We start from the raw sequence: 20207 nt of genomic DNA, 5'->3' as shown, positions 1-20207 counted from the left end.
AGTGCATTACCTGACAAGAATGTGTCTGTGGAACCGGATGGGGGCAGCTCTAGAGTTGAACTAATTCTGCTTCAAACTTAGCTGTGGAACCGGATGGGGGCAGCTCTAGAGTTGAACTAATTCTACTTCAAACTTAGCTGTTCCCTCCTTGATTTTCAGACTGTACAATATTGTTCCAGATATATGAGCGTGTAGCTTTCTTTACCTCACATAAAAATTGATCCCTCTGTTAATGTTTTGGGGATTCAGGACTCAGGAGTATAAAACATGGACAGTATTTTACAATTTTAAAAAAGGTAAACTGAAATTTTACACTAGCATTATTCATGCCTCATTTTAAAAACTCTAGTCATTTCTATTTGAAATCCAGTAAAGTATTTGGTTTATAATTAATTGGGATGTCACAATGCAGATTATAACTCAGAGAAATCCAATTTCACTTATAATGAGGGTGCGCCTCAAGAGGAAACTTGATTGAAATTGCTGGAGGGACCGACAGGGTGGTCTGTGGGGACTCACCTTGGAATTTGGAACTATCTCATGAACACTATGTCACAGAGAGGGGTGTTTTTAAATAAAGTTCATTTTTACATGTGATAATAAACCTTTAAAATTAACGTTATATCAAACATCTATTGTAGACTTGCTAACATTGTTCTAAACATTTTCTTCCATTACTTCCTTCACACTTCTCACCAGCGTTGAGAGGCAGTGGTATTATTATCTCCCTCTGATAGACGACAACAACGTGGCACACATGACGTCCCAAATCACAAAGTTGTGGAGCTTGGAAAAGTACCCAATCCTCACTGAAGAAAACCTCACCAAATGTTGCAAAATGATGAAAATATTTTGAGAAGATTCTAGTAGAACATTAATTAATTAATTAATTAATTAAAATAAAGAAAATAAGAGCAACCAGAATTTATTTTTAAGCATGTTCTCTACACATTTGTAGATAGTAATATATTTGTTTGGATCATTAACACAGAATCACAGGGTTAAATTTTTTTTTTTTTTTTTTTTTTTTTTTTAGACAGAGTCTCACTCTGTCACCCAGGCTGGAATACAGTGGTGCGATCTCGGTTCACTGCAACCTCCACCTCCCAGATTCAAGCGATTCTCCTGCCTCAGCCTCCTGAGTAGCTGGGACCACAGGCGTGCACCACCACGCCCGGCTAATTTTTGTATTTTTGGTAGAGACCGGGTTTTACTATATTGGCCAGGCTAGTCTCAAACTCCTTACCTCATGATCCGCCCGCCGTGGCCTCCCAAAGTGCTGGGTTTACAGGCATGAACCACTGCACCCAGCCATGATTAAACATTTTTAATGGGTTTTACATTTACAGTTTTATATTCTGTTCTTTTAATTTTATATTTAAAAATATATCAGGTCCTTCAAAAGCTCATCTGAATATCACTATTAATGACCTGTGACAATATGCACTCTTCTAGACCACTTACCCTATCCAACATTGGCTGAGTTATTTGAAATCTTTGTGTCTCAGTTCTACATCTACAAGTGCCTAAATGGCTTCCAGAGACTTAAGAAATTTACACGATCACATAATAATGATAATGAACATGAAGTATAGATAACAGTACCTGTCACATACCTAGATATGGAAAACCCAAATTTCTTATGTTTTTATATTGAAAAGTCAATTGGTACTTTATCGGCATTTTATTCTCTGAATACACCTAATCACTGGAACCCTGGGCACGTGCTTCAGCACACAGTAGTAATTTGTGTCAGTTAATGTTTCATGATGGTCAGTTCTGTCTCCTCCATAGGGATAGAAACAACGTGTCTTTTCTTTTATACTCCTGTGATTAAGAAGCAGTTTAGTGTCATATTCAAGAGGAACCAGATTACCTGGGTCCCTCCCTGGGCTGTCTTGCCACTTATCAGCTCTGTGATTTGGACAAGTGCATGAACTAATACTCCACTTATTTCAGGAGTTAGATATGTTTGATAAGAACAACAGGGCAGACGTTATAGGTAGTGTGGGTTAAAGGAGCTAATACATACAAAGAATTGAGAACACTGTAGAGAACTTACACACACACACACACACACACACACACACACACACGATACAATTCTCTCTTCCTTTACAGGTAAGATGAAGGGTTATTCCAACATGGAGGGTCTCATCCAACGATACTCGGGGTGACTTGGAGCTCTAGTCTGACGATCTCATGCTGGCAAATTCTCCTCTCTACCCCTCGCAGAAAAAAAGGCACTTACTCCCTCCGGAATTTATCTCAGATATCCTAGCATTTACTTAGAGAATTACAACCCTTAAACTGTTCGGTGTGGTCTCACAGACCAGCTCAAAGACATGACTCGTCTGGCAGATCATGCAACCCCAATTCTGTAAGCTTTCATTTCTTTCATTGTAAATGGCACCAGTGATAGTTATATTGCAGGGGGGTTGTCTTGACTGTACATTATAAGGATCCCTCTCTCAACTGCACCTTGCTACTTACTAGAAGTCTCTAGGTGGTGATATGATGGACAGTGGCCCGACCTATGTTCTCTCAGTCCCCAGACAAGCCTTTAACTCATTAAGAAACAGTGTCAAATAAAGATTCTGGAGCACGAGTCCTGGGATCAGGTGGGAATGAAAGTGTAAGCACAACCCATAACAGCTTCCTGGAAAGCCCTGGAAGAGCCTCAGAGAAGGCGAGCCTGAGTCTGGGAGCCCAGCTGGGGACTGGCTGTGGTTGCCCCTGTTGGGAAGGATGTGGTGGGCACAGACGCTGGGAGGGGATTTTGTGCATGTTGTCTCTACAGTTCTAGTACAGTGTAATCCCATCCTGCACAGTAGTAAATGGCCATGTCTTCTTTCTCTATGGACTTGATGGTAAGGATTGAAGTGAGAGTTTGAGAATTCTTTCTCGCTTCCACTTTGTTGCTCCTCTTACCCATGCTGCCATGAGCTGCGGATTTTGTTGAGATAATATAGATCAGATGCTCCAAAGCCTGATTCGGTTTCTGCCGGTACCAGTGAATGACATCGTTTTCAAAGTTTGTGCTCCTTATCTTGCAAGATATGTCAATACTTTTCTTGACTTCCGTGGAAATGGATAGCTGGAACTGCTCCACTTTCGATAATCCAAGTCCAACTGTAAGTAAAAGAGGATAATTTCCAATGAACATCTGAGAGTGGAAGAGGGAAACATTGAAGAATTATTTTGGTCATGCAGCTAGACTGAAATGTTCAGACAGCAACTCACGTGCCCAGAAGGACGAGAAGGCGAATGCTTCCAGCAGTGACATCCTGTCTTCAGGGTGGTGTCCCCAAGGAGAAGGCAGGAAAGTGCGGACCTGGTGGCTAGACACCTCGGGTCAGGGGCTGGAGGGTGTGGCCTGAATTGGGGAGAGAAAAGAAAGTGGTTTTTTGGGCACTTCAGTGCCGCCTGCAGGCTCAGCACTGCGCCCCCACCCTGCTCACCCTGCTTATCTCAGTTCAGGCTAGCAGTCTCGACGGGGTTCTCTGCCCGAATTTGAGGGGGCCATGGGGATTGCCTAATTTCTATGGAAATGAGAAGGATTTCTAATTGCTTAGGAGTTGTTCATAAACACTTTTCCTCAGCATAATATTTTAAATTGTTGCATATTTAATAAACATTAACTTTTATAATAGCAAATACTTACTGAGCATTTTCTATTTGCTAGCCTTTTTTTTCTAAATGATTTTCACCTTCTAATCTTCACAATGATCACGTAATATGGGTACTTGGAATTTTCATTTTATGGATGAGGTAATGAGGCACAGAGTCATCAAGTAACGGCACAGAAGTCACACAGCGGATAGGTAGAACGTGCTGGTAACGGTGCTGGTTGAAGAAACTCAGAGCAATGGGGAAAGATAACAATAAAAACATCTATGGTCATATCACGAAGGCCCACTACTATTCGCATTATCATATGCTCGACTGTAGATTTTTTCATTGTAGATACATGAATATTAATATGATTTTATGGACTATAGATATATTTACATGTATAGTGTTCTGTATTCTTTCAGTTCAGCTTATGTTCTGAGCAACTTCCCATGTCATTGGAGAATTTTTTATTTATATGTATTTTTTGAGACAAGATCTTGCTCTGTCGCCCACCCTGGAGTGCAGTAGCACACTCATGGCTCACTGCAGCCTCATCCTCTCAGGCTCAAGCAATCCTTTCATCCCCAGCCTCTTGAGTAACTGGGACTACAGGCGCACACCACCATGCCTGGCTAATTTTGTATTTTTTATAGAGATGGGGTTTCACCGTGTTGCCCAGGCTGGCCTCCAACTTCTGAGCTCAAGCAGTCCACACACCTCAGCCTCCCAAAGTGCTAGGATTACAGGCGTGAGCAACGGCACCCAACCAAAACATTTTAAAATGTCTAACTGTTCATCTTTATCACACAGGGGCTGCCTCACCCTGTGCAGACTTCTTAATCTCTTTGCGTCTCAAATCTCTCATCTGAAAATGGATACAATAATAACACAGACTAAATAGCCAAGTACACCTAGTATAGCTCCTGACATACAGTAAATTTTCAGTAATTAGTAGATTTTATTGTTACTACTACATTTTTATCTCCCCCCTATTTTTTATTTTTATTTTGCAGAGATAGGGTCTTGCTATGTTGGCCAGGATGAAGTGCAGTGGTATAATCATGGTTCACTGCAGCCTTGAATTCCTGGGCTCAAGCCATCCTCCTGCCTCAGCCTCTTGAGTAGCTAGGACTACAGGCATGCACCACCATGCACAGTTTCCCTCCATTTCCAGCCGTTTAATTTCCCCAACAGTTTTCATTGTTAAAATGCTTTGCTGACTGTTTTGAAGTGGTAACCCAGCTAAATCAAGGGGAACCAGTCAAATATTGTTAGTACTTCATTTTCCCACATTACGGAACTTCTCTTCCCCTCCATTCGGTTCCATTTTATGACTTCCATGTGGCCTTCTTGGAGATCTTCTGGTGCCTCAGGGCTCCTTTAACCTTGGACAGTGATTGTCCCTGTCACTTTTGTCCAGCTCTGGCTCGTGTGGTGTGGGACAGGTGTGAACTCTGACAGCTTAGGTTTCTCCCTAGGAGACAGGAGAGGAAGCAGCTGGCTCGGAGGGCTCCTCCTAAAGCAGTTGCCCTGTTCACCCTCTTTTCTGATAAATACCATTTCTGAGATACTCAATGCTGGGAAGTTGAATGTTGAGGAGGTGGAGGTCAGCAGACCAACGGACCTGTGGCTACAACTAGAAGGACTCGTTCTTCCCCTGCACAGGATGTGTCCTGGGAATGGGAAGGAGGAGAGGGCACCCATGCTGCAGGGTGAGCCAGTCTGCAGGACCCGGCTTAGAGCCCTGGTGCTGCCACAGCTAGGGCAGCCACAGTCACCCTGGAACTCACTAGGCACCCTGCACACTCCATCCCTGCCAGACAGTTCCTTCCAGATCCTGCAACTCCAGCAGCCGTGTGTGTGTGTGTGTGTGTGTGTGTGTGTGTGTGTGTGTGTGATGGGGAGGTTGTGAGGAGTGTGTCTAATTGCTGGAGTCCACAGTCTACCTGACTACCTGGAATAAAGGCTGAGAAAATGCATCAGGCATTTTCTTTTCTGTAGAGGCAGATGAATTCATTCATTCACCAAAACCCATGAGGTAAAAATTCCCTAAACACAGGAAAGGATTACTAGCAGTCTAGAAGAAAGACAAATGGACACTTTAAAGACACTTTTTTGTTTGCTTTTTTATTTTTTTATTTTCAAACAAATAAAGGGAACAAAGGCATAATTTATATTATTGAAAACATTGTCAGAAAACAGATATTCACTTTTCATAATATTAATAGTTTGCATTAATTGAGGACATTGTCTGTGGCAGGCTCTGTGCTGTAAGCACCTTTGTCCATTATCTGTTAAGTGAGGGTTCTTATTATTGTTCCCATTCTCCAGATGGGAAAATAGAAGCTTTGACATAGCAGGCATTTTATTCAAGACCAAGGCATTTTTACAGAGCAGGCATTTTGTCCAAGTATGCACTTTGTTCTGTCAGGAGTTAAGTGACAGGACAGTAATTTGCAACAGAGGGTCTAACTCTAGAACCTGTGTGCTTAATGAAACCTTTTATTTCTCCCAAATATATCAATTATATAGATATATGTATACACAAACATATATACATATATAATGTACTTGTGCATGAATACATTTATTCTTCTTTTCTGTTGCAGATATAAATATTTCTGGTTGTGCCATTTTGATTACCCAACTAGGAAAAGAGAGAGAGAGAGATGGAGAATAACATAGGCTTTTGACTGAACACCTGAAATATCAAAAGAGCACATTAAATTCTTTTTAAAAATATTCTCACATAATTTGAGCAAAGAGAAAAGCAATCTCATTAGCTCAGAGGAAATTGCAGATGATTGCTGGTAACCAGGCATCTTGTCTACTCAGTCTTTGCCTCTGAGGACAGGTCAGAGGCTTCAGGTCAGTGTCAGGTGTGTGTGATTGCTGGTGTGAGGAAAGCAGGTAAGTGGTTCAAGCAGGGACTACCGTTCCATGTCACTCCTGAGGTTTCGATACATCTGGATAACATTAGCCAGGCTGCAACAACAACAAACCCACCAGTTCATTTACAAATAATTAGATAGTTAAACAGCAGCGAGACACAGATAGAGACAGAGAAGAGATAGAGGTGGAGGTGGAGGTGGAGGTAGAGATAAGTGTATCTAGTGAAGATTGCAATATCAGCAATGTCCCTGAGGGAAGGTTTTCCTTGATTAGTTGTCCAAACCATTTCACACAAGGGGATGCAGACAAAAGTGAAATTAAATAACAAATACTGGTAATTAGTACTTATTGAGTCCTTTCTCTAGTCCAGGCTGGATGCTCAGCATTTTGTATTTATTATCTCAACTAATCCTCACAACAGTCGCTGGAGCCTGTCACACAGAAGACAAAGCTGAAGACACTCAGGTTGACTCAAGCCCTCTGACTCCAGAGTCTGCATTCCTTGACTTCACACCATGGTGTCACTTATGTGAATGACTTTTTTCATGACCATCAGTTTTTCTCAAGGCTCTGGAATGTACTGTCTGGTGGCTGAATTCAAACATTATTTTCATTAGTTCTTTAATGATTATTTTTGTGTAAACTAATTTTGTCTTTCCATGGGGTTAGGAAGCTTCATAGATTCAATTTATTTAAAGCCTTGTATCTTGTCTGTGTGGCTTTATCACGAATTACCTCCTAAACAGACACCCACTCCCTAGAGCACAAATAAGGGTTCTTTTTACTAATTAACAAAAGGCATGCCCTTAGGCAGAATAATTAGACAAAGACACCTTTCTCCAGCATGTGGCAGCCCAGCTCCAGAGTGCGCAGGGGGTGGGTGTGAGATGGGATTTTGGTTCCCACTGGCTCCCCTCACCCAAGTGACTTTGAGCAGGGCACAGCCACCCAGCTAACTTTGAGCAGGGCACAGCCACCCAGCTAACTTTGAGCAGGGCACAGCCACCCAGCTAACTTTGAGCAGGGCACAGTGGTGGAACATGCACACTCTATGATTCAATGCAGAGGGGAAATGTACACAACCTATACCTGTCATCTCTTGCTCATTCTGATATTGCGGGGAGACAGTAAACTTACCAACTTAAAATAGTTTCCACCAGGTTAGAGCAGCCTTTTTCAGATGGGCTCGGTCTCTTTGTGGTGCCTGCTTAGGCTTTTCTGTGTTTCTCTGTCTTCCTCCTTGTCATCCCCAGGATGACATCGCTACCCAGGGGCAGGGTGTGTGAATGAGTTCTTAGCGTTGTCTTCCTGCTAATCTCTGCATCCTCAACAACTTCCAGCACTTTGCCCTGCTGATCTCAGGGATTTCACTCTTCCTCTGAACTGGCTGGTGTAATAACCAGACTGAACTTACCACTATTGACTCCACATCATGCCCTTGGGATGTAAAGTTCCCTTCCTGCAGCTTCTCATCGAAATCCCAGGTGCTGTGCTCATCGGCCCCCTCAGTACCTTTGTATCCTCTCAGAGACCCTGAGAAGCATCTGGGACTCCTACATGCACAGCCTGTGTGGAAAGTGGTGCTGGTTTGGGCTCACCTTTGCAAATGCCTTCCACTTTTGGTGAAGTTCTACGAGGGCCATATTAGAGAAGCTTGACAGGAGCCAGACACTCACAGATTCTCCTTATGCCTATCTTGGGTTTCCATTGGGCTTTCTATCCCTTCTGGCATAAGGCCCTCAGAGGCAGGGGAACCAGAAAGTTCCTCCATGTAATGCTCTACCCCTCTCACTCTCCTCACCAGCTCGCACTTCCCAGCCAGAAGGAACAGCGCTTCTCCCTGGGAGGGTGTTAACGTCACCGATATCATATGCTGAGTCTTCATATCCAGCAGATGTAATAAAATTCTGTGTTCTTAGTTTGCCAGGGTGGCCTTTTGACCTACAAATGAGAGAATCACAACTTTAGAAAACTCTTTAAAAAAAAATTGAACCTGATTTTCAAGCCCAGCATCTCACAATTAATTCAAAAAGTGAGTTTGTTCTAGGCAACTATCATCTCTTTCCATGGGTAGTAAATATGGATTAGCTATAATAAAGATAGATCGAAAGGTGACATGATTTATTTTGGAGAATAAAAATATGTTGGCCACATGTTTCCAAAACATGATCCTCATTACACATTTTGATCATTTCCTTAAGTCTGGGCCATGAGGTTTTGATCCCTCTCCAGGTATCCCACCCATGATATTATCTGCTAAAGTAAGTTCACAATAACAGAGACGATTTTCTGTTTTCTTAGCCTTTTCCCCTCCATTAAGAAGAAGGGTCCTAGGGCAGAATGCTGGTGGGGAGCGGTGTGGGGAGCAGGGTGGGGGTGGGGTGGGAGGTGGGAACTCTTCCAGATGTGTGTCCAACATGATCCTTTAGCCATGGCTTCTTGAGTCACTGCCCATTCTGTCTTGACCTGGCTCTGCAGGGCTAGGCAGTAGGTCCGGGTCAGCGCATAATTACCCACAAAGGCCATAGTTTATTCTATAAAGTTTTGTTTGTTTTTGAGACAAGGTCTTGCTCTGTAGCCCAGGCTGGAGTGCAGTGGTGCAGTGGTGCAATCTTGGCTCTCTGCAACCTCTGTCTCCTGGGCTCAAGCCATCCTCCCACCTCAGCTTCCAGAATAGCTGAGACTACAGGCACGCCCCACCACACCTGGCTAATTTTTGTGTTTTTGTAGAGATGAGGTTTCACCATATTGCCCAGGCTGGTCTCAAATTCCTGAGGTCAAGTGATCTACCCACCTCAGCCTCTGAAAACATTGAGATTATAGGCCTGAGCCACTGCACCTGGCCCTATTTCTATAAAGTTAATAAACACTAAGGGTATTCAAGGTGGTCCAATAGTGCAATTGAAAGAGCATGAACTATTTGTTTGGACAGATAACTGTCCCTGTCTAAGCATCAGTTATTTCTTTCACGAATAAGTTTACTTACCAGGTTCTTATGATAATCACCTGAGATTCTGAACATGTAGGACATCTATCCCATTTTCTGGCAGTCAATGGGAACTGAATGGATATTAATTCCATTTTGTTCCTTGCCAGCATCTTCACTCTGAGCATTTCACTATGACTAGAATTCTCTAAAAAATGAAATAATGGACCTTGCCTTCTCTCTGAAATAATCATGTAGTTTCAACAAACATAGTCTCTAAATAGGAACCCAAGTCAATAGGAAATGATGTCAAATCAGAAAGTTGGGGGTATAGTTACTGGCATTTGTGGGGTGCAATTGATAGTCATCAGGTTCCCTTTCTGGTTTCCTGTGATCACAGAGGCATCATCTGAGGAACACAGGAAGTGCTGCAAGCTGAGGCTGAGGCCTAGCCAGGGCGTAGGGCTGAAGGAGGCTCTTCCACATTGGGAAGGATGTGGTCGCCTACATGATAACGGGGCAAGTGCTCATTACCTCGGCTCCAATGTCATGCTAGGTTCCTGGGGGCCGTTGTATTGGGTCATCATGTCTTTCTACTTTTCTGGGAATTTTATATTAAGAACTAAAGGGGAGTAGCAGAATTTTATATATAGAATTTATATACAGAATTTTATATATGGTTGCAACTCTTTGCCTATCATGGACCTTGAACAGGGTTTTTTCCAAGTAAATATCAAAGCCTCAAATGCCTGATTTGGTGTTTGTCAGTACCTGAGTGTGTATGAAAAGTTCTATCTGGATAACCTATGGTGAAAATACATGCTTTGTTTCTGCTAATGAAATAAAGATTTTCACTTGCTTCCATTGTTTTTACCCAGTTTCAACTAGAAACAAACTAGCATTTTCAACAAAACCAAAGTTATCAAGAAATGAGACATTCATTTTCAAAAAAATCCCTCAGCCAATCTGAGAAGTAGGGGAACAAGTTCACATTCCCAGAGTGAAGAATAGGTGCATGTCTGGAGCTGTGATGTCCCTTCTGCTCAGACTGAGTGCCCGAGAGAGGCTGAGGAGATAGGAAACCTGGAGCAGGAGAAGCCATGCCAGGATGAGGAAGGGGAACCTCGTAGAGTGTTCACAGAGAAAATGGGTGTCCCCAGGCCCTGCACCCAGATCAGTCATTTCTGAGGGTGCTGATTGGTCAGGATCACATGGGAACTCTACCCATAGCTATATGACACCATGATAATCAGTCCATTTGCCAGGGTAAAAGTTATTCACATCTTGTTGACTCTTAGAAATTTTAGAAATATTCTTTCTCATTATTATTATTTCATCATGATTATCTAACTGGTTTCAGGGAAGAGTTGGTCCAAGTTACCACGTGTGCTATGACCTGAAGCCACCTGTCCACTTTTCCAGGTGAGAGTCCTCACTGGTTTATCTGGCCACCCAACGCTCATGGCACAGACCCAACACTTCCATGACCCACACGAAGGGCTCTGCTCTGGACCCACGGTGGATGTACGACCTGAGAGTCCTATTTGGTGTGGAAGTAGGAGAGCTATCTCATCATCTCCTCACTGGGAGAGAAGGGAGTTTCCAGGGAACTCCCAACAGTGCTTTTCAGAGAAAGTCTTTGCAAAATTAGAGTCTCTAAGCTCTACTGTATTTAGCCTGGATATAGCTCATGAGTCAAAGATTGGAGTCATCAATTTTGTCTACCTCTTAGCAAGTCTTTGAGAAATATAGCCAACTAGCCCAGGGTTTCTCAGCCTCTGCATTATCGACATTTTGGGCTGGATAATTCTTTCTTGTGGAGCCGTCCTGTGCATTGTAGGATGTTTAGTATCATCTCTGGCCTCTACTCACTAGATACCAGTAGCATTCTCACTCCATTTGTGACAATGAAAAATGTCTTCAGATGTTACCAATGTCCGCTGGAGAGGGGATTGCCCTCCATCCAGAATCTCTGGTTTTGTCCTCTTCTTTTGGATTACTACCATTCTCCTGAGCTTAGAGTGTCAGCGGAGATTGGGACAAAATGAAACTCCCACTGAACATCCAGTATGTAAAAATTCTCATCACTCAATGAGCAGTATCACTTAATCTTCTTTGCCACCATCTATTTTCCTAAGGAATTGGAGTGGATATTACAACAAATACCTCTATCGCTCAGCATATAGCACTGCAGCTTTGCTAGACCACTTGTTACCGGCTACTTTCATAGAACACATGCTAGATTTCATTTTTGCTACATCAAAGTCATATGTTGTAGGGATTGTTAAAGCCCCTCATTTCATCAAGAAGGATGCCTTCCCTATACTGGGAGCTCCATAAATATTGACTATCCTTAGGAGGTAATTCATATGAGAAATCATATTGCAATGAATGAAATGTGTTAAAATAAAACTATAACTCTTCGTTATGGTGTTTACAATTTCCAAAACACTTTTACGAACATTGGCTCATTTAATCCAAACAATATTTTGAGGCAGGAAGGGATTCCCCATGGGGAAGAGGGGGTAATGTAAGGCCTCTCAGCTAGTAAATGGTACAGCTGGAACTAAAACCTATTTCTTCAATACCAAGAAAATCCACATATTGTGCTATACAGGTGAGCATGCAATCATTCAGTTCTGCTTTTAATTCCAGTTCAACCTGCTGTTAGCTTGACTTGTTGCTCTCTGACACCCAGTGCCCTCAACTATGAAAATGAAATTGAAATGTCTATCTACCAGCATTGGCTTAGATCGATGCATAATATGCCTGGCATACAGTGGGAGCTCAGTGGATTCCATATCCTTCACCTCCTTCCTCTCTACTCTGCCTCCTTGTTGAAGCAGGATCAGCACAGAGCTACTGTTAGAAGGCCTAGTTTTGGTTTTGGGATATGCTCTTTATCTTAGGATTTTAGTTCTTTAACTTGAATGACAATAAATAACATCTCTAGACAGAAGAACTCCCCATCATGAGGTGTGGTGGGGCTCTCAGCCTTGCCCTCCAAGTGGAGGTTCTGTGACGTGGGGCCTCATGACCAGTCGTGGGGCTGCCACACCCCTCCTCTTCCCCCAGAGAGGTTCCCCACGTCTACACCTCACCTCACAGCAAACATGGGCAAGGAAGGAACTGTCTGCAAATGTCCCATTTATCCTGTACCCGAGGAGGTGGTAAAAATTAATTCACTGAAGAGTTTGATTAAAAAAATAATGAAGTTCTATAAATAAAAACATATCTGTAAATTTGGGATGCTTTTTTCCTAAAATACGTCCTTTCAGTATTAGAAAATGTAATGATGACAAAAGCTAGGTTTTACTGTTGCAACCAGACTGTGCGTGACAAAAATGAACTTTCTCCTTTTCTTGTTTGGCAAGACTTTGACTTGAATATTCTGGCTCTGTGAACCCTTCCCAGTGATCCATTAACTTCTTCCTGCTCAGAACATTTATCTATGTCATGGAATCAAGGACTTTCCTTTTTTTTTTCCTTTGAAGAACAGTGAATAGTATGCTGGTATTCTTATTGATATTCACTCAAAAGAGTCAGGCTGTTTGATTGCTGCATTATGTTTCATCCAGTAAACTGGAAGTCTTCCTGCTTCAACCTTTTTCATTAAAGGGCCAAATTCCCTACTTGGGTACACTTACAGGAACACATTCTGCATCCTTGTAAATATACAGAGAAGTCTGAGCCCCTCTTCCCTCCCTTGTCATTTATTCCAGTTCTTGCTGTGTGAGTGTGGTGTGGTGGGAAGAGAGTAAGTCTTATGGACCGTCGCAATGGCTCTATATCCCTTCTCTGCTACTAGTGATGTTTGCGTGATCTTGGAGGCTACAGAGTTTCTCTGAATCTCCAGTTCCTCCTCTGAGAAAGGGGATGATAGTATCTAAGAGAGAAAAGCATGTAAAGTTCCAGGCCTGACATTGACTTGGCCCTCCGCCCATCCAAAACCTCCCTGGGCAGCCACGCAGGAAGCAGAACATGATGTGGCCATCTCAGGCCAGGCTGCAGTTGGGTCTTGGCCTTTCCTCCCTTTCCCGTCCACCTTTGGATAACATTTCTGTGCTCCTCAGCGGACTGAGGGTAAGGGAATGCAGCAGAAAGGTGATAATTAGGGTGAATATCTTTGTGTTCCATCTCGCTGCTTTTCGGTTACTCAATAAGCACAGTTTTGGTTACGCTTTTTTTCTTGTTTAAAAAAAAAATCTTAGAACCCAGAAGTCAGAAAAACTTGATTGCATAAGAAAATTCTCTGTAGAGAATTCTCTGCAGATTGTATCTAAGTAAACACCGTTAGCATCAATTTAACTAACTTCATGTGACCCTGGGGAATGGAGCTTAAGGCTGCAAGTGAAAAAAAATCACAAAACGAAAAATAAAATTTTTTATTTTCCCCCGAAATGTTTCCATTTAAAAGGTCGTGTTTGGTTTTGTTTTTCTCATCACTGTAGGAGATCAAGGCAATAGATTTTGTAGTCGGACAGACCTGGATTCAGATCCCAGCCTCGCTGCTTACTATCAAGTATCTTAATTTATCAAAGCCTCAAATCTGTACCTAGAAAATATCTATAAAGGGCATTTGTTCCTGCAACAGAGCCGCTGCCGCCATCTCTGTCTTTTTAAGATCGCCCAGGTCCCTCCACCGCCACCACGCCTCTGGGATGCGGCAGCGCGACCCTCTGGCCAGCCAGCCCCCTCCCGCCGCGCCCTCTGCCCCCCCCCCCGCCCGCGCACCCCGCCCACCCCCCCGCCCGCGCACCCCGCCCACCCCCCCGCCCCGGCAGCCGCCCCATCTCCGCCCCTTCCGGCCAGCGGAGCCTCATGGCTCATATGGCGTCCACGCCGCAGGGGTGACCGTGGACTCGGCTGTGGGACACGTCATGGGCAGTGCCTTAAGCTGGGGGAGCTCGGAGCCTGCCCAGCCTGCTGCCCAACAGACCTCCACCTACACTGCCCCTCAGCCCTTGCAGATGGGGCCCTGTGCCTACGACAGCAGGCAGTTCCTGGACTGTTCGACCACTCAGAGTGACCTGTCCCTGCGTGAGGGCTCCAGCGAGGCCCTAAAGCAGTGCAAGTACAACCATGGTCTGAGGTGCCTGCTCTGAAGAGTTGGTACAGACTCGGGGGCCAGCTCTGCACCCACCTCTACCCTTTGCTGACAGCTGGACCACAACACTAGATTGTACCAGATAGCTGGGATTGGAAGTGAAGAGGTTTCTCACCCCACGAATAACCCAAGACACAAATGTGGAAATAAAATAGTTTATTAAAAAAAGAAAATATCTATAAAAATGAGATAATAATAATGATAGTATTTTGTTAGGCTCAGATGTCATAAAGCATGCAGTATAAAGTGTCATGCACATAAAAAGTACTCAATAAACAATAGCTACTATTATTACAGTCATAAGAACATTTACTACATTATTTATTTTCACATAGAACTGAGCTCTTTCAGAGAACAGTTTGTACATTTAACTCTGTACACGTAAACTCACTGATTTTTCTGTTTTTCTGTGGCTAAACAAAGAAAATAAGGAAAGTCAGAGACACCTGCTGACCCACGGACTGCAAATCCAAATTCTGCCAATTTCAGAATACAAATATGGAGTTTTTATAATTACTCTAACTTTAACTTATAAGTAAGTAAAATATAAAGAGAATGGGACTACAGTAAAGTACAGCACATGATGCAATCTCTCTGAATCCATTAGTACTTTGCTAATTTGCTAGTTAAAAGTTGACTTAAAAGTGACAAGAAATTAAATTAGGGATCTACAGAAGAGACACATCAATTATAGCAACAGGGGTAAGGGAATAAATTCTACTTGATACGAACGTGACAGGCATTTCTCTATTCTCAATCATCTAATGAGAGTTGAGATTGTTTCCCTATTTTAAACTTAGTTATTGTTGTAAAGAACACTATGAGCACAACTGGATTAATCATACTATTGATTCATGAAGCACTATAAACATAAAGCACTATAATCATTTATCTAAATGTATGTCACTTTTATGTTTCTTATTTGAGTCTACTACATGTTGGTTATTTATTTAATGAGTCAACAAATACCTAAGACTCCTTCACTTAACTCAAGAACAAAAGCATTATAAATAATCTACATGCTCCTCTATATTAAGAAATCAACTAAAGAAGTACTAATGAATGATGATCTCTCAAGATTTGTCCAGTTTCCTGTTTTTTTACTCAAGGAACAGTCACACATCCTGTTCTGTTGGAGATGGGACCTTGGTGGCTTTGTGGAAAGTGAAATGAAACTAGATAAAACCTTCTTGCTCCCTAGCTTGTCTTACTTATTTGAGGTCAAACATAATCCACTTATTGGGCCATCTGCAGGATTTCCTCCTTTGCTCATCCAAGTTCATTTTCCACCTAACTCTGCCTTAAAAGTCTGACCGCCCTGGGCTGCGTGGATGGTCTTCCCTATCCTGCAGGTGTTGTTTGGGGGTCGAAAATGGAAACACCAGCAGGCAGCCGGGAAATAGGAGAGTGGGGTCAGCGTTCCCTCCCTGAAAAGGGGCCTTAAGTTGGCTGCATCCTCCCCCATTGGCCAATATACAGTGCCATTTGCCCAACAGCCAGAGCTGATGTCCAGGATTCAAGAGGTGTGGGTAGGAGTGGCCATTCTCTTCTATATCGGTTAGCTCACTGAAAAAAGTTGTTTCTTTTTTCCCAAGACCTTTGAGCTACAGGCTTGAAAATCCTAGTGCTCAAGGAAGACATACAAGCCGAATAAGCTTCCTTGAGCACTCAAATCACTAACATTTTCTTTAGCTCAGCATAGTAGTCAGTAGGAAACAGAAGAAAAGATAAGATTTTGTGTTTTAAAAGAAGCAAAAGTTATTAAAGAAGAGGAAAGAAAAAATAGTCAAGCAGAACCCCTTCCAGGCCTTTCTAACCAACAAATTTTACATATTGTCTCTAGGTGCTCAATAATATGCAAGGATATGTTTAATATTATAAAACATGAATTCTTTTTTTAAGTAAATTTTAAAGTAAAATTCAAAAGTAATGTGTTTTCTATTAGACCATTTCAAAAGTACAGAAATGACACATACAAAAATACTCATGAGCGCAACGTCTGGAGATAAGCATTTCAAAGTCTGTGCCCTTTTTTCTCTACCCCAGGCTGCCTCTTGTGAACCCCTTCACAGGACTGAAAGCAAAAAGCACCCGAGACAAAACAGTCGACATGGATTTCCAGGTGGGTACAGCAACTTCTAGAATTGTGGCTTCTATAAGATGACTCCTGGGCAGTAGACATTACTTTTTCCATAGTATTTGTATGTGTGGGGAGTTCGGCAACAGATGCTATGATGTATGAAAATATTCCTTTCCAAGATTTCCTTAGATTTTATTCAGATTTTATGTTAACTAGATAATATAATGTTGATTCTATTATTCAGAGTCATTGTTTTTCACCCACCTCAGGTAGAAAAGCAAATGAGTTGAACCCAAATCATCAGAATATTCAGGGCATCCATCCATACAACCCCCTGACCCATTAGGTAAAATGAACCCCTCAATAATAATGAAAGTATCAATCTCAATTCAATAGATATTCATTGAGGCCCTACTATATGCAGTGCAGTATATTCTAATAAGATGCTGTCAGCGTTTCTGTGAATCCAAAATGTAAACCATTTAATTGGCAAATATTAACTTAGAGCTGGTTTGCCTCTGGCTAGTTTTCCTTTGGTGTGGCCAAAATGTTCCTGGTGAAGCTCACCTTAGCCAAAAGGAGAAGGGCAGGAGGAGTAAAGGACTATAAATTTCAACTTGTTTTTCCCCCATAATGGTCGTCTGCACTACACACAAGGTCACTGTCCTCTCCCGCTGTGTGTGAGTCAAAGGTCTTAGGGAACCATGACCAAAAGCTTAGAATTAAATTAATCTGGGATGACCTCTTTTTTTTTTTTTTTTTTTTTTTTGAAACAGAGTCTTGCTCTGTCACCCAAGCTGGAGTGCAGTGGTGCAATCTCAGCTCACTGCAAGCTCCGCCTCCCCAGTTCACACCATTCTCCTGCCTCGGCCTCCCAAGTAGCTGGGACTACAGGTGCCCACCACCATGCCTGGCTAATTTTTTTTTTTTGTAGTTTTAGAGAGACTGGGTTTCACCATATTAGCCAGGATGGTCTCGATCTCATGACCTCGTGATCCGCCCACCTCGGCCTCCCAAAGTGCTGCGATTACAGGCGTGAGCCACCATGGGATGACCTCTTATAAGAGTTTCTTCATACGTAGCTATTCTCTCTATAAAATGTAATAGCCACACTATCATAGATGTAGGCTAAGCCCTAGATATATAAAGATGTGTGTATTGGCCAGGCATGGTGGCTCACGCCTGTAATCTCAGCACTTCGTGAGGCCAAGGCGGGCGGATCACAAGGTCAGGAGTTCGAGACCAGCCTGGCCAACATGGTGAAACCCCATCTCTACTAAAGATACAAAAAATTAGCCGGGCGTGGTAGCGCGTGCCTGTAATCCCAGCTACTTGAGAGGCTGAGGCAAGAGAATCGCTTGAACCTGGCAGGCGGAGGTTGCAGTGAGCCGAGATCACACCATTGCATTCCAGCTTGGGCAACAAGAGCGGAACTCCATCTCAAAAAAACAAAACAAAGCAAAACAAAAGATGTGTGTGTGTTTTCTTGTATACACAGTCATGTGCTGAATAATGATGTTTCAGTCAAAGATGGACAAATTATAATGAAACTGCCCTATACTCGTGTAGCATTTTTCTTTTATACTGTATTTTTACTATACCTTTTCTATGCTGTGTTTAAATACACAAATACTTATCAGTGTTACAATCGCGTATAGCATTCAGTACAGCAACATGCTGTGCAGGTTTGCAGCCTAGGAGCAATAAACTCTACCATATATCCTAGGTGTGTAGTAGGCTGTATCATGTAAGTGTGTGTTAAGGGCACTCTACAATATCTGCACAACAAGGACATCGCCAAAGGATGCATTTCTTAGGATGTATTCCTGTCGTTAAGGGACACATGACTATATATGTGTGCTTGCTGGTTTTTTTTGTTGTTGTTGTATCTAGTTTTTTTTCTTGTCAGATAACACTGGGCTGTCACAATATGCCAAGCACTGGGCCAAATCCTTTATATGCATCATGTCAGGAGTTCTCGCAGCCACCCATATGGTAACCACAGGACCTTTGCCTCACAGGTAAGGAAATGGGGCTAGAGAAACCCAAGGTCTTGCCACACAGCTTATCTGTGGTAAGCAGAGGCCCATTTGGACCTATGTACTTCTGATATGACAGGCCCAGGTCTTGACCACTTTGTACATTATATGTATACTCAGATAATTATTGAGCTGTTGAAAAATCAAAGTATCAGAGAAATTTGAGAAGATGAGACTAAGAATCATTCATCTCTCAACTCTTTCCCAGTGGAAATCTACTTTTCTCTATTTTATATTTGTAAGATCACATTTCAAGAAAGGGTTTCATGGCAAAAACATAAATTAAACAACACCATCAACCATAATAAATTACAAAGACTGAGTTGAACTAGAAGTAACGAAAATTCATGAGAGATTTACAGTCATGAGTTATATTCAAGTTGAGGACTGTCATTTTAGTGGTGAATGGCAGCCCAGTAGCAGAAAGTGGTTAAACAGAAGCAACCTCGGGCCTTTGCAGAGCATATGGGCCTTGTAATTTCTGCTGTGCATAATGCCTGGCTCAGAGTAGTCTATCAAAAACTCATGGTTGGATGACCAGGCACGGTGGCTCACGCCTGTAATCCCAGCACTTTGGAAGGCTGAGGCGGGCAGATTATGAGGTCAGGAGGAGATTGAGACCATCCTGGCCAACATGGTGAAACCCTGTCTCTATTAAAAATACAAAAAAATTAGCTGGGTGTGGTGGCATGCACCTGTAGTCCCAGCTACTCAGGAAGCTGAGGCAGGAGAATCCCTTGAACCCAGGAGGTGGAGGTTGCAGAAAATGAATTTTTCCTCAAACCCCAATCCAAAGTGGACTTTGATTTAGACTTGATTAGTGGAAGTGTTTATGAATTTTGTACAAAATCCAACATCACCACTCAAGGCATGCATGTGATAGACTTGTCATTGCAGTCTGCCCTGCTCACGGTTAGATCATTCTGCATTTGTTACATGTTAACCTCCAGAAAAATGAATACCATTTAAGGTCATATCCATTTTTTAATCAAGAGAGATAGGAAGATCAGAGAAAACTTATGTAATGCATATTGACTAGTACAAAAGAATCACACTAAAAATGTGTATATATTATGCCAGAAAAACAATGTAGTGAGTAGGAGAGGTTAAACCAGATAAACAAACATGGGTGACCTAGAAAAGCTGTTGGTGAGAGAGTAGAACCCTGAAAAAGATGAGGCTGGTCACTTGTATAGACTTCTGCAAAGCTTCTGCTTTGAGAAAATATAGAATTTGGCAACTCCACATAGAGTCACCACATGAATGTTTAGCTAGAAGACTGTTTACAAGCACACTGGTGGTAACTATGGCTTCCCAATTCATAATTATAAACAAAGACTTAATAAACATTTATTGAATGGGATGGCTCTAACTGTCTGCTACTGTGCACCTCCCACAAGGCACAATAGTAGGTAGCTATGTCCTGTTTCTCTACATTGTGAATGGTGAGGGTGGATGTAGACGTTTTGGGTATCCTATCCACCTCAAATTTGCCCGATGGAATGCTGGATTCCTTTTTGACAGTGCCGTCATAAAAAATGCACACCA

The 20207-nt window shown here is 42.4% G+C and overlaps 1 protein-coding gene, 1 long non-coding RNA gene and 1 gene segment (V, D, J or C); all 3 read right to left on the bottom strand.

Annotated features, from left to right (window-relative positions):
* The window catches only part of TARP (TCR gamma alternate reading frame protein), a 75327-nt gene extending 71856 nt beyond the window's left edge, over positions 1 to 3471 (bottom strand). For 4 of the 8 annotated variants that reach the window (XM_077996919.1, XM_077996920.1, XM_077996921.1 and 1 more), the window contains exons 1-2: positions 3244 to 3471; positions 2818 to 3132 (exon numbers count right to left, since the gene is read on the bottom strand). In XM_077996919.1, the coding sequence (XP_077853045.1) occupies positions 2818 to 3132; positions 3244 to 3286 (358 nt within the window). In that variant the 5' untranslated portion in view covers positions 3287 to 3471. Of the gene's footprint in view, positions 1 to 2817; positions 3133 to 3243 lie in introns of those variants that run through there. The other 4 variants (XR_013415390.1, XR_001443623.3, XR_013415392.1 and 1 more) reach the window with 1 other exon arrangement.
* LOC720538 (T cell receptor gamma constant 1-like) overlaps positions 1 to 20207 on the bottom strand; it is a 56627-nt gene that overhangs the window by 35926 nt on the left and 494 nt on the right.
* LOC114676934 (uncharacterized) lies at positions 5722 to 9687 on the bottom strand. Its single transcript, XR_013415395.1, has 3 exons — positions 9494 to 9687; positions 7645 to 8448; positions 5722 to 6600 (listed from the first exon to the last, which is right to left on the bottom strand). It is a non-coding gene; the product is annotated as an uncharacterized LOC114676934 (long non-coding RNA).

The sequence above is a fragment of the Macaca mulatta genome, chromosome 3 (assembly GCF_049350105.2).
Source record: "Macaca mulatta isolate MMU2019108-1 chromosome 3, T2T-MMU8v2.0, whole genome shotgun sequence".
NCBI lineage: Eukaryota > Metazoa > Chordata > Mammalia > Primates > Cercopithecidae > Macaca > Macaca mulatta.
The sequence above is the reverse complement of the archived record's forward strand: the minus strand, read 5'-3'. Positions and strand labels throughout refer to the sequence as shown.